Source organism: Palaemon carinicauda, chromosome 30 (assembly GCF_036898095.1).
Source record: "Palaemon carinicauda isolate YSFRI2023 chromosome 30, ASM3689809v2, whole genome shotgun sequence".
NCBI classification, from domain to species: Eukaryota; Metazoa; Arthropoda; class Malacostraca; order Decapoda; family Palaemonidae; genus Palaemon; species Palaemon carinicauda.
The window spans coordinates 40,959,719-40,975,231 of NC_090754.1; the positions used below are offsets into that span (position 1 = coordinate 40,959,719).

General features: G+C 42.4%; 1 protein-coding gene across 5 annotated transcripts in view; it reads right to left on the reverse strand.

The window, feature by feature from the left end:
• Positions 1 to 15,513, reverse strand: part of LOC137623048 (spermidine synthase-like) — a 97,983-nt gene that overhangs the window by 47,692 nt on the left and 34,778 nt on the right. For all 5 annotated transcript variants that reach the window (XM_068353685.1, XM_068353687.1, XM_068353684.1 and 2 more), the window contains exon 2: positions 8,480 to 8,615. In XM_068353685.1, the coding sequence (XP_068209786.1) occupies positions 8,480 to 8,610 (131 nt within the window). In that variant the 5' untranslated portion in view covers positions 8,611 to 8,615. The remainder of the gene's footprint in view (positions 1 to 8,479; positions 8,616 to 15,513) is intronic.

Below are 15,513 nucleotides of genomic sequence, written 5' to 3' on the forward strand. Positions count from 1 at the left end.
ACCCATACTAAAGGACCTCATCACAACCTTTAACCTCGGCGCTTCTCAAGAAAGAATTGACCACCCGCCAAATCAACAAGGATGTGGAAGGCTTCTTAGCCGACCGTACAACCCATAAAAAGTATTCAAGAGAAAGGTTAAAAGGTTATGGGATTATGGGAATGTAGTGGCTGAGCCCCCGCCTACTACTGCATTCGTTGCTACGAATGGTCCCAGGGTGTAGCAGTACTCGTAAAGAGACTGGACATCTTTGAGATAGAATGATGCGAACACTGACTTGCTTCTCCAATAGGTTGCATCCATAACACTCTGCAGAGAACGGTTCTGTTTGAAGGCCACTGAAGTAGCCACAGCTCTCACTTCATGTGTCCTTACCTTCAGCAAAGCAAGGTCTTCTTCCTTCAGATGAGAATGTGCTTCCCTAATCAGAAGCCTGAATAGTAAGAAACTGAGTTCTTAGACCTTGGAAAAGAAGGCTTCTTGATAGCACACCATAAGGCTTCTGATTGTCCTCGTAAAGGTTAAGACCTTTTTAGATAGTACCTAAGAGCTCTAACTGGGCAAAGTACTCACTCCAGTTCATTCCCCACCAAGTTGGACAGGCTTGGGATCTCGAACGACTTAGGCCAAGGACGTGAAGGAAGCTCGTTTAGCAAAAACCGAGCTGCAAGGAACATGTAGCCGTTTCAGATGTGAAAACTATGATCCTGCTGAAGGCGTGGATCTCACTTACTCTTTTAGCTGTTGTCAAGCACACGAGGAAAAGAGTTTTTAATGTGAGGTCCTAAAAAGAGGCTGATTGGAGAGGTTCAAATCTTGATGACATAAGGAACCTTAGGACCACGTCTAGATTCCAGCCTGGAGTGGACAACCGACGTTCCTTTGAGGTCTCAAAAGACCTAGGGAGGTCCTGTAGATCTTTGTTGGTGGAAAGATCCAAGCCTCTGTGGCGGAAAACCGCTGCCAACATACTTCTGTAACCCTTGATCGTAGGAGCTGAAAGGGATCTTACTTTCCTTAGATGTAACAGGAAGTCAGCAATCTGGGTTACAGTGGTACTGGTTGAGGAAACTGCATTGGTCTTGTACCAGCTTCGGAAGACTTCCCCTTGAGACTGATAGACTCTGAGAGTGGATGTTCTCCTTGCTCTGGCAATCGCTCTGGCTGCCTCCTTCGAAAAGCCCCTAGCTCTTGAGAGTCTTTCGAAAGTCTGAAGGCAGTCAGACGAAGAGCGTGGAGGTTTGGGTTTACCTTCTTTACGTGAGGTTGACGTAAAAGGTTCACTCCTAGAGGAAGAGTCCTGGGAATGTCGACCAGCCATTGCAGTACCTCTATGAACCATTCTCTCGCGGGCCAGAGCGGAGCCAACCAACGTCAGCCGTGTCCCTTTGTGAGAGGAGAACTTCTGAAGTACCCTGTTGACAATCTTGAATGGCGGGAATGCATACAGGTCGAGATGGGACCAATCCAGCAGAAAAGCATCCACGTGAACTGCTGCTGGGTCTGGAATCGGAGAACAATACAACAGGAGTCTCTAGGTTATCGAGGTAGCGAACAGATCTATGGTTGGCTGACCCCACAAGGCCCAAAGTCTGCTGCAAACATTCTTGTGAAGGGTCCACTCTGTGGGGATGACCTGACCCTTCCGGCTGAGGCGATCTGCCATGACATTCATATCGCCCTGAATGAACCTCGTTACCAGCGTGAGCTTTCGATCTTTTGACCAGATGAGGAGGTCCCTTGCGATCTAGAACAACTTCCACGAAAGAGTCCCTCCCTGCTTGGAGATGTAAGCCAGGGCTGTGGTGTTGTCAGAGTCCACCTCCACCACCTTGTTAAGCTGGAGGGAAGTTTATCAAGGCCAGAAGAACCGCCAACAACTCCTTGCAATTGATGTGAAGTGTCCTTTGCTCCTGATTCCATGTTCCCGAGCATTCCTGTCCGTCCAAAGTCGCACCCCAGCCCGTGTCTGATGCGTCCGAGAGGAGACGGCGGTCGGGTTTCTGAACAGCCAAAGGTAGACTTCCTTGAGAAGAAAGCTGTTCTTACACCACGCGAGAGTAGACCTCCTCTCTTCGGAAACAGGAACTGAGACCGTCTCTAGCGTCATGTCCTTTATCCAGTGAGCAGCTAGATGATACTGAAGGGGGCGGAGGTGGAGTCTCCCTAACACGAACAGGGCCAGCGATGAAAGTGTCCCTGTTAGACTCATCCACTACCTGACTGAGCATCGGTTCCTTCTCAGCATGCTCTGGATGCATTCTAGGGCTTGGAAGATCCTTGGGGCCGACGGAAAAGCCCGAAAAGCTCGACTCTAAAGATCCATACCCAGGTAGACAATGGTCTGGGATGGGACGAGCTGGGACTCCTCAAAATTGACCAGGAGGCCCAGTTCCTTGGTCAGATCCATAGTCCATCTGAGAATCTCCAGACAGCGACGACTTGTGGGAGCTCTTAAAAGCCAGTCGTCTGACGGAGCCGGACACAAGATCATGGTACTGCTGCACAGTCTGTGAACTGTCAACCATGGGGAAGCGAGGAAGTACAGTGACAACCCGAAGCTGTCTAGACTGTCTGGGTCGTACAGACAACTCCTTATCGGGTTGCTGAGGTTGCCGCACTGCGTCACAACAAGTCACTTCTGCTGGTTGTTGAACGTTTTCCCAGTGACACACTGACTCCGTAAACAAAAAATCCTCTAACAAGGACTAAGCTTGGACTGCATGTCTTGCAACACAGCTCAAGGTCTATGGGAGCAGGTGTGGTAACAGACGGGGTTAGCGACTGAAGTGGAACCATTACCTTCCCTGGAAGCATGTTATGCTTAAATAAAAGTCCATAGGAGGCTACGCAGCTAAAGGCTCCTCTCCAAATGACAGAGTCCTCAAGGGAATATCAGAAGGAGGGAGAAAAGCACTTTCTCATCTACAGGGACCATATCCGAGAAAAGCTAAGTTCTCTCAGTGAGGGTTTCACTGGTGCAAAAGCAGCAGACTAGAAGGCAACGTTATGAAACTGCTTGACAGTCTAGTGAGTTGGCAACAACCAAAGATGTGTGACTGAGAAGCATGCGGTAAGGTATGCAGAGCATGCTGTATGCACAGAGCATGTTGCATGGCGTGTAACATTTCTCAGAAATTCCATGACCAGTGCTAGATTGAGTAATATCGCATTACTGTCCATTGAAAGTGCACGTGCCGAGGGAATTGATTTAGACTGTTTTGTTGATGAATTTGATAGCCGGCATGATAATCGTAGAATTAAGCTGCACTAAATATACGTACTATAATCTACTTCACCTCAGGAAAGGGAAACTCGCCCTGTTGGCAACACTGCATTACTTCATGCATGCTTGCATGGGGTTTTAATATCAACATAATATTTACATTACATTCATAACTCATGATTCATCTTTGTTTTGAAGATATTTTTGCCATATTTTTGCGATTTTGTTAAAAATATATTGCAAGGAATACATATATATATTTTTTTTTTTTTTTTTTAAGTAATACGAATAACCTCCATTATCATAATGTTTGTGTAGGCATACATGTATATGTTTTACAAATGCAAGTTATGAAAGTAATGAGGTGTTATTATTGTCATTTGTTATTTCAAAGTTGAATGGGAAGAGGCTCAAGCTGAGGAGAAAGTGGCAGATGCATGCGTTGAGGTGGCTGACTCATAGCATGAGGTTCCTGCCTCAAGAGTTGCGCTTGCCTCAAGGGTTGAGGTGGCTGCGCAGAGAGAGGCTCTTGTCTCACGAGTTGAGGTTCTTGAGGTGTGAGCTGCGAGAGTTGAGGTAGCGGCTGCGCAGAACGCAGTTCCTGTCTCACGAGTTGAGGTTCTTGAGGTGCTAGCCTCGAGAGTTGAGGTTCTCGCCTTGAGGAAAGTGGAGGTAGCAGCTGCGAGAGCTGAGGTGGCTGGCTCAAGGATGGTAGAGGTTGTCGTACCTCAAGAGGTTGCTGCCTCGAAGAAGGTCTAACTGCAAGAAACTCTTGCCTCAAAGGAAGAGGAGGTTGTAAGGCATAAGACTCTTGTTCCCATTGTTGAGGTTGCCTTAAGGAAGGTGGAGGTTGCTGCACAACGCTGGTAACTGGCAACTCCCAAATCGGTAGCTCACGCATGGAGGTAGCTTGAGGAACCTCAACTTCGTACGTCTGGCAGATTGTACTGCGCAGAGGAGGAGGAGCGTTCGCAGGAGGAGGTGTATTAACCTTCTCTGCCTGAAACTCCTGCATCAACACCGCAAGCTGAGACTGCATTGTCTGCAGCAAAGACCACTAGAGTTTAAGAAAGACAACAACAAACGGAGCTACTGTCCGTTGAGACTGAGGGTCTAAAACAGCTGGTGCGGCAACAGACGGAGCTACTGCCTGTTGCGATACCACCTTGCCTCTCTGGGAGGTGTGCAGTTGTCGTACTGCAGCAAGTCCGAACTGACCCAGGGCTAATGGCTACACCTAGGAGTTGGACTTGTGCGGAAGGGACCGACTTGCACTTAAAAGCTGCAAGATTTGGTCCATGGTTTCTGCGAGAAACCTCTTCCGCAGACGAGGAATAAAAGGGCTCTCTCGTCTTTGTGTGGGTGGGGTGATCACGTCGGCAACGTGTGTAGATACACCCGAAACCACGGAGGGAAAACGTCTGTTCGTCGATCAAGGCCTGCTGAACCCATAAGTCCTTCGACATTACTTCTCCCCTGGGCTTGGGAGCTTGTAAGAGGTCCCAGACTAGGCGAACAACTGGCACGAACAGACGAACCCTCGAACGCAACACTGTAACACTTAGCGCTTATCACTTATCACTTTTGATTTTCTGTTTGCACTTATTTCACTGAACTCGAAACTTTAAGTGGTTTGTACCTGAAACACGCAACTCTATCCTTCCTTAAAAGTTAGTAATTGCGAAAACAGAATTACAATGTAACAGAAAAATCTAATGAAAGATAAATAATTCAGTGGCTGGAAAGAGACTAAACACTAGATCAAATAAACTACGTTTAAAATCTCTCACCTCATAAAGCTTGAGAACAAGAATAAAACTCTAGAAACGTTTACCTTCTTCCCCTAAAGAGACTAGGGAGAAGAGCAAAAACGATAACAACGTTACTCGCTTGAACGAAACGTTTATCCTCCTCTCTCTCCCTCCGTCTCTATCTCTCTCTCTCTCTCTCTTGACTTAGAACCTGAGAGAAGAGCCCAATCATATATATCATTAAAACATATTATTGTTAAAGGAAAAAAACTGAAAGATTTCCCAAATAAAAAGTTCCTTTATTAGAATTAAAACCATTAAGCTAAGAAAGAATGAACAAAACGCTAGAAACGGTTTACTCTTACTGCAACGTGACACCGTGAAAATTCTCTCTCTATCGTAACGATAGAGCGCAAGTTGAACGTTCTGAACGTCAACAACTGCAGAGACAAAACAAAACATTAGTTCAACTTTGAAAACAGTACGAGACTATCAAAGAAATTCTTTCAAAAACATTAAAATAGCATAATATGTTAACAGGTAAAACCGAAATGACGGGCTCAATGTTAATTAACTTCGGTACCAAGAAAAGACCGCCTACTATTAGGAAAGGTCGAATATAAACAAATATAAAAATTAATTTTAATAAGTTTATAATAAAAGGAAGTTAATCGAAGAGGCCTATAAAAGGCGGAGAGATATAAAATAAATCTATAACTTTTGTTAAGCAAAATTAAGAAAGAGAGTCTATACTCTCTTAGACACCAACACTTCTGTCTAAGGGAAGGGTCGGCCATTTAAAAGTGAAAGAGAGTTCATACTCTCTTCGTCACCATAATTAATCAAATTAATTCCAAAAGCTAGCTAAGCTAATGATAAAACTTCCTGAATAGCGAAAGCTAAACTCTAGAGCAAATACATCACCAAATCGTGAGCAAAAAACTCCAGAATCAACAGCGTATCCATGTAGGTCTAGCCAGAGGCACGACAGAGGAAAAATTGAGGTGGTGTCAACAAGAAGTACTGCAGTACCTGGCCACAGGTGGCGCTGGTGAGTACACCCCCCTCTTGTATAGCGATCGCTGGCGTATCCCTTCCGTAGAATTCTGTCGGGCAACGGAGTTGACAGCTACATGATTATCGGGTAAGATTAATATTGAAAAATATAGAGAGAAAAATGTGGAAGTAAAGCGCAAGGTACGTGAGGCAAAGAGGGCAGCTGACCTGAGGTGGGGTCAGGGATTGGGTCAGTCATATGAAGAGAATAAGAAGAAGTTTTGGAAAGAAGTGAAGAGAGTAAGGAAGGCTGGCGGAAGAATTGAAGAGACAGTGAAAGATGGAAATGGAAGGTTGTTAAAAGGAGAGGAGGCAAGGAAAAGGTGGGCGGAATATTTTGAAAGTTTGCTTAATGTTGAGGATAATAGGGAGGCAGATATAATTGCTGTTCCAGGTGTTGAGGTGCCAGTGATGGGAGATGAGAATGAGAGAGAGATTACAATAGAGGAAGTGAGGAGAGCACTAGATGAAACGAGAGTAGGAAAAGCATCTGGTATGGATGGTGTGAAAGCTGAGATGTTGAAGGAAGGGGGTGTGACTGTACTTGAATGGTTGGTGAGATTGTTTAATGTGTGTTTTGTGTTGTCAATGGTACCAGTAGATTGGGTTTGTGCATGTATTGTACCACTATATAAGGGTAAGGGAGATGTGCATGAGTGTTGTAATTCAAGAGGTATTAGTTTGTTGAGTGTAGTTGGAAAAGTGTATGTAGAGTATTGATTAATAGGATTAAGGATAAAACAGAGAATGCAATCTTGGAAGTACAGGGTGGTTTTAGAAGAGGTAGGGGTTGTATGAATCAGATTTTTACAGTTAGGCAGATATGCGAGAAATATTTAGCAAAAGGTAAGGAGGTGTATGTTGCGCTTATGGATCTGGAGAAAGCATATGATAGAGTTGATAGGGAAGCAATGTGGAATGTGATGAGGTTATATGGAGTTGGTGGAAGGTTGTTGCAAGCAGTGAAAAGTTTCTACAAAGGTAGTAAAGCATGTGTTAGAATAGGAAATGAAGTGAGTGATTGGTTTCCGGTGAGAGTGGGGCTGAGACAGGGATGTGTGATGTCGCCGTGGTTGTTTAACTTGTATGTTGATGGAGTGGTGAGAGAGGTGAATGCTCGAGTGCTTGGACGAGGATTAAAACTGGTAGGCGAGAATGACCATGAATGGGAGGTAAATCAGTTGTTGTTTGTGGATGATACTGTACTGGTAGCAGACACAGAAGAGAAGCTTGACCGACTAGTGACAGAATTTGGAAGGGTGTGTGAGAGAAGGAAGTTGAGAGTTAATGTGGGTAAGAGTAAGGTTATGAGATGTACAAGAAGGGAAGGTGGTGCAAGGTTGAATGTCATGTTGAATGGAGAGTTACTTGAGGAGGTGGATCAGTTTAAGTACTTGGGGTCTGTTGTTGCAGCAAATGGTGGAGTGGAAGCAGATGTACGTCAGAGAGTGAATGAAGGTTGCAAAGTGTTGGGGGCAGTTAAGGGAGTAGTAAAAAATAGAGGGTTGGGCATGAATGTAAAGAGAGTTCTATATGAGAAAGTGATTGTACCAACTGTGATGTATGGATCGGAGTTGTGGGGAATGAAAGTGACGGAGAGACAGAAATTGAATGTGTTTGAGATGAAGTGTCTAAGGAGTATGGCTGGTGTATCTCAAGTAGATAGGGTTAGGAACGAAGTGGTGAGGGAGAGAACGGGTGTAAGAAATGAGTTAGCGGCAAGAGTGGATATGAATGTGTTGAGGTGGTTTGGCCATGTTGAGAGAATGGAAAATGGTTGTCTGCTAAAGAAGGTGATGAATGCAAGAGTTGATGGGAGAAGTACAAGAGGAAGGCCAAGGTTTGGGTGGATGGATGGTGTGAAAAAAGCTCTGGGTGATAGGAGGATAGATGTGAGAGAGGCAAGAGAGCGTGCTAGAAATAGGAATGAATGGAGAGCGTTTGTGACGCAGTTCCAGTAGGCCCTGCTGCTTCCTCCGGTGCCTTAGATGACCGCGGAGGTAGCAGCAGTAGGGGATTCAGCATTATGAAGCTTCATCTGTGGTGGAAATGTGGGAGGTTGGGCTGTGGCACCCTAGCAGTACAAGCTGAACTCGGTTGAGTCCCTGGTTAGGCTGAAGGAACGTAGAGAGTAGAGGTCCCCTTTTTTTTGTTTTGTTTCATTGTTGGTGTCGGCTACCCCCCAAAATTGGGGGAAGTGCCTGGGTATATGTATATGATGTATGTATGTAATACACTCGTCGTCGGCGGCGGCACCCACTCGTGTCCGAGTATTGGGTTCTGTCGTTAGCCATCTGCCTCCTATCAGAAGAAGGGTGGAGGAAACGACAGAATGCCAGTAGCTGGGTATATTGTTTTGGGTGGTCGTGGCTTTGCAACGGCCACGCACACTAGTTCTAGAAAATATCAAGGGAAGTACAGAATGCACAATAGAGGAAATACATACCTATCAAAGACCTGAATGCTCTGGAATGGGCTCTTCTCCTCCAAAAGAACTTCTTTTACTTGTAAAGAAAATGCTTGGCCAGGCCACATAGGGGATCGTTCAGTAAACCATCCATTGAGATTTTGATCCATTATGTCTGAAAGAAAAAATGCTTAAAAAATAAAAATTTCTAAAATGAAATTTGTTATTTCTATACTTAACTGATGTTCATACAGCTTTCTTCACTATGGGGATATTATTTCTATGCATTTCCATCATGACTCTCCATATAGCTACTGAAGTTTCCTGTCTTTCAGTTCTGGTATTTATTTGACGTTGCCCATGATGCTCCATCATCCAAATGTCAGCTAAGCGAGTAGTAGACTAATTTTTGGATGTCACTGTATGTCAACTGACAAGCTGCAGCATTGTTTCACGGCTTCTCAGGCATGCTAACCTTTCGGAGTCAGAGAGGCGAATTTTCTTGTGTTATTGTTCATGAGGATAGCATGTGATTGGCAATCCTGGTTTTATCGTTCACATTTCAGAATATTTCATTTTATTTCATGGTATATCGAAAATGGTGAAGTTTTTACCAGTGGAGATTTTTCTAACATTTTACATTAGATATACATTGTATTCTTGATATTACAGTATACAGTATACTGATTTGCTCTTATAATTCAGAAAGTTTATAAAAAAATTAGAAATAATTCTTTTCACCTTAGAACAGTAATCAAAGTACAGTATCATCACTTAGGAACATGATCTTACAAAATAATTACAATTCTATTATTATTATTATTATTATTACTATCCAAGCTACAACCCTAGTTGGAAAAGCAGGATGCTATAAGCCCAGGGGCTCCAACAGGGAAAAATAGCCCAGTGAGGAAAGGAAATAAGGAAATAAGTAAATGAAGAGAACAAATTAACAATAAATCATTCTAAAAACAGTAACAACGTCAAAACAGACATGTCACATATAAACCATTAACAACATCAAAAACAAATATGTCATAAATAAACTATAAAAGACTCATGTCCGCCTTGTCAACAAAAAAATCATTTGCTCCAACTTTGAACTTTTGAAGTTCTACTGATTCAACCACCCGATTAGGAAGATCATTCCACAACTTGGTAACAGCTGGAATAAAACTTCTAGAGATACTTACGTATAGAAATAAACATTGATCAATATACCTTAATTTCCGAAATCAAAATTTTCTTTTCATAAAAAATGGTACGCAAAGATTTATCTATATCATCCGAACTAGTTTTAGTCATTGGTAAATTTTTAGATTGGGACCACACAAAATAAACATTCAAGCATCTTTGATATCGAATATCGGAGTCTCTCTTTAAGAACCTATAAACAACAATCTAGAGAACTGCAAGAATTCCTTGCTTCTGAAAATACAATGGATAGTCTCCCTGTGGTTAGATGTGTCCCCTTTGAAATTGGTTGTCTGGGCATTTTTTTTTTTTGTTACAGCAACCTTATTGAACCCTCCGACAACAAAGGGCACAGATTTGTGCACCATTTCCTTTGTGGCCAGAATGGGCCTGTTGAGAGTCATCCTGAGCTTGTCATACATTTGCTGAATCTTGGTAAATGATGAGAACACGTAAAGATCTAGATCTGATCACTCTTTAACAGATCATCTACCTTCAATGCTATGGGATCCAGAAGAGTAGAACAAATCACCTCTTTGTTCAATGTTATTGTAAACGTGTCTATGAATAGGAGACCCAACCATTTCTAGATACAGTAGTACAAATGAATTTAGTAATCATTTGGAAAAATTGACTCTGCTTCAATGATCAACTAAAACGTTCAAATTTCCTGAAATAAACTGAGGAGGAAGGAATATTCCTTTCAAAATTTTTCAAAGTTAGCACCTCCCTTATATGGTACAGGGAGAGTGAACTTGTACCCACTTGGTTTCGGATGTAGGTTAGTGCCATCGTATAGTTTGAGAAAATACATTACCACAGTCTTCCCTACTACCAGTGGTTCCTGGTCCTGAAAAGATTTTAATATTAATGTAACCCCTTAACAATTGATATGTAGGATTGGCAGAGGTAAATAATTTAAGAGTTACTAGCCAGCCCTCCTGTAATGCATCTACAAACAGATAAAGATCAGGGATTTTCATATCCTTAGAAGCTCCATGCACTAACTGCCTGCAATCATCCCACCAACTTAGCATATGAAGTTGGGTTTTCATCACTGGAATTGATATTGTGTCTAAACTGTCTATTCTGTTCTGATGTAGATTGACATTCTGTTCTGATGTAGATTGAGATAAGATTGGAAAACACTTATCTTGAGACATCCAAACAGAAATAATTTCTCTAAGGAGCCCATGGTCCTTAGCAGCCTCGTCCACATTAAAACTAATATAGGCTTCAACATTTTGAGATATGAGTATTGCAACAGCAGAATAAGAGAAAAAACAAATAAACTGTTGCTATTATTATTACCAAATATAGAATCTTCTTAGTTGGAACCAAGAGATTTCTTCAAATTGACCAGGATTCCCAACCGATCCAGCAACCTGAGCAACCACAATATACTCTAATTTCCAGAATTCTTAACCATATGAAGATGCAGCCATCATCTTGAGACAGCAACATGGGCACTTGAATTGGTAAAACTTTGACTCTATGAAACGAAGGTATTTCCTTGAATTGAGATGAATACGAATGTGATAAACAATTCTAATAATAAACTTTGTCATTTCTATAGTCACCAGATGTTCACATCGCTTTTCTAAAGGCTTAGTTTATAGACATTTACCCCGCAAAATTTGTAAATGTTTTCCCATTTACTTTCAGAAGATACATTCCTTATTCCTGGACATCACAAATTAGTGGGGAAGGAGGGCAGGGCATGAATGGTATATCAACATCACATCAATATAAAAATAAAAAATATATTACTGAAATTCCATTTACTTTTATGAACCTCCCCTGATGTTAACATTGCTTACTCTACACTCTTATTAAGGTGGGACCCCCGTGAAGGAAAGAGATTGGTTAACGAGAAAACTAAAACTTTATAAATTAATTGAATTTATAATCAATTGGTCTAGATTTAAAGGACACCATCTCAAAATGCAGTTTGAAATATGAGACTCCAGATTGTTTTCTTAACGACCAATCCAGCTCACGCTGAAACCTCCCTATGACAAGTAGGAATAAGCTGTTTTAGGATAAGAGCATTGAAGGTTGCGAGGTCCCTCGCAGAACTAATTAAACTCGTAAACTGAGCTACTACCGAAACTTGCTATTGGATGCAGTAAGTGGACACACACAATACATTTTCCATTATTAATATTGAAAAGCAAACTCTACATTCCCATGGGACATTCATATTCCATAATAATCCACAACCCAGGGGATGATTGTTCGACCCATTAAAAAGACAAAGTAGTTAAAAGTTAAGTTTCATATAATATTACTTGAGCAATGAATTTAATTTACAGTATTTTGTTCGGTTCATATGTCATACAATCTTCCATTTATTAAAAATAACAGAACTGTGACCTAGGAAATAATTCACAATAACAGTTGTACTTAACCTGATCCCAGTAGATATGTTTTGGATATATCATGATCTGTTACAGTATTCTATTTATTTAATATTTAATTTTCCAATGTTTTTTAACTACCTTGGAAGGATAAAATACAACAATTCTTGATTGCAAGCATACTTTCCATGATCTTTACTAATTTCAGTGAAAAGACATTAATAGTTAGCCGTTAGTTGTTTTGATAGAGAAATATGACATTTTAGTAAAATTCTTGATTCCCATTTCAAGAAATTTAAGGAATGGAACAAAAGAACAATAACGGAAAATTGTCATTCATAAAAATTGCATATATACTGCTTTTTATTATGAAATCCAAGCTTAATCATATAGTTTTTGGACAAGAAAAAGAGGTTCATACTTAAAGCGTGTCATGAAATGAAAAAGATTTAATGAAATTGACATTTAAATCTTTATAAATGTGAACACAAATCTTAAAAGTTTGTTTCTAGATAATTTGTAACTTTGTTACATATTGGTTAGTATTTGCATAGCCAGAGTTATCACATTTCTATGTCGTATTTTACTGTGACTGTTGTTTATTTGATGGCTTGAATCTTTTACTTGAAAATGTCTCGATGTCTCCCAGTTAGTGTATCTCTTATCAATGCTGATACTTTATCTGACTGCCAAAGCACTTCACTCTCTGAGCTTTTCTCTGAAATTGTTGGCTGCTTCATAGATGAAAGGGATTATATATATATATATATATATTTCTGGGGCGGCCTGTGACGGCCGGTGAAAAATCCTTCTTTGTACCTTTTCTAATATAAATCTTCCAAATATACTAGAGAAAGATAAAAGCATGGAATGCAGAGGTTACAACCCTCGCGCGAACACCTTGTAGGTGTCACACACACACACATTATATATATATATATATATATATATATATATATATATATATATATATATATATATATATATAATTATATATATATATATATATATATATATATATATATATATAATTATATATATATATATATATATATATATATATATATATATATATATATATATATATATATATATATATATATATATATATATATATATATATATATATATATATATTATATATATATATATATATATATATATATATATATATATATATATATATATATATATATATATATATATATCAGTGCATAAACATACACACACATATATATGTATATAAATGTATATATATGCCTTTGCTGGACGGGGGCCTCCATTAGCCTATTGAGGCTAGAGCGCCAGGCATCGTCGTAGGAGGGTTCATGCTCCTCTATACGATGGTGCCGCCTAACGAGGCCTATCACCCTCCTGTAAGCCGAGTCCTCCGCTGGCGCGCCTTCCGCGTTGTCGTCGACGTCCTCCGTCTGGCGGCCCACTTCTCTAAGAGGAATTCCTCCGATGGATGCCTCCGTGTAAGGCTCTGGACGCAGGACGGGCATTGCCGTGGTGGCGAGGGCCTCCGTCCTCTGTCTGTCCTTAATCATGGAGGACGAGGCTTCCGTGGCTTGTCCGATGGAGGAAGCCGTCTCTCCTTCTCCAGGGTCCGCGGTGCCACTTTCGAGGACACGACGAGGCAGCCCGTCCGAAGGGGTGACTCCCTCCGCTGGGCGGATTGAGTTGGAACCTTCGTGGTTTTACGCCTGTTGGATGAGGTCCGCGAGGCTGAGTCCCTCCGTGGTTCTAGCTTGTGGCTGGAGGAGAACCTCCTTGGAGACTTGTCTCTGGGGCGCCAACCTGAAGCGCTCGGGACCGAAGTAAAGTCCACGAGCTTAATGCCGGAGATGACCACCCATTCTTCCCCTGGTGATCTGCTCCTCCTGATTTTCCTCCTAGGGGACCTGGAGCGCCTCCTTCCATGTCGAGACCTGGAACGTTACCGTGAACGGGAATGCCTTCTCCGGGATCTCTCACGCTTCCGCCGGGGTTTCCTCCGGGTTTCACCTTCCGAGGAATTGGAGGTTGCTGCTACCGATGAATCTAAGGACTCTTCGTAACACGTCCGAGGGACAGGGGCCTGGAGAGTGGTCGGCTGAACGACTTGCTGTTCTACGGAGGGCGTGGGCTGCAGGAACACATCCGGTACTGACGACGGTGGTGTTGGGGGAGAGCGTGGGCGCTCTACGCTAGGGAACCAGGATCCGAGGCCTTCCTCCAACCTCAACGGGGACCTACAGGGCGTCCTCGGAGGCACCCATTCGAGGGGATCCGCCGACGGTGAGTCTTCCTTCTCGGGGGCACCTTCAGCTGCGGAGGTACCTGGAAAGCATGCCCATGATGTGGGCGAAGAGACAGGGACATTTTTACTCCACAAGGGATCATCAGACGAGACTTGACCGGCGAGCACCAGAGCTTCGTCTCTTGGACCCCCACTAACCTCACCTTCAGGCCCCCCACTTGCCTGGAAAGAAGCTGCTACCCCACTTTCATGAAGAACAGACTCCTGGGGAAGAACCTCTGGCTTCTTCCCCGCAACAGACTTACCTCGTTCCCTACTCTGGGTAGGGGAAGGTGGAAGGGAAACTCTATCCGACGGTCCTTCTGGAGACGTCAAGGGCAAAGAGGTGCTAGCCTTCTTGGGCGACCTATTGGAAGACGACTTCTTGGTACCGAATCGGACCCACTGCACCTCACTCCACGAATCGCACTCCGGACACGTGTCCGACGGGGAACACTCTCTGCCCCTGCACGACGAGCACAAGGAATGAGGGTCTACCTCCGGCTTAGACAGAAACGCACCACACGACTTCCCGGCCCTAGGCCCAGGACAACGGCAGGGGTGCTCCATCACGCACTATCGCAACACCGCAAGACACTGGAACACAGCGCAAAAGGGTAATAAGGACAAGGTTAACACGTGAGAACGTGGGAACACAAAGGGAAAGGACAAGGTAAACACGCGAGACCGCGGGGACACAAAGGGAAAGCACAGGGATACCACGTGGGAGCCACGCGGGACACAAAGGAGTCGGGGACACAAAGCGTCGCACTGAGATACGGAGAGCATCGAGATGATATCGCGACGCAACCAGAGAACTTACAGATGGTCGAGATCCAAGCTAGCACGCTCCCTGACCCGGGCCTAGCCTCAGGGCACGTATCCTTCCGCCTGAGGTTAGCCCTCACAGAAAACGGAAGTACGGTAAACTACACAAACCTCTGGTCGGATGAGAGGAGATTCCAGGTACTCCTAAGAAAGTAGTTTGAGGTAAGTTTCTGTGTTGGAACAAATATATATATATATATATATATATATATATATATATATATATATATATATATATATATATATATATATATGTGTGTGTGTGTGTGTGTGTGTGCATAAACATACACACACATATATATGTATATAAATGTATATATATATATATATATATATACATACATATATATATATATATATATATATATATATATATATATATATATATATATATGTGTGTGTGTGCATAA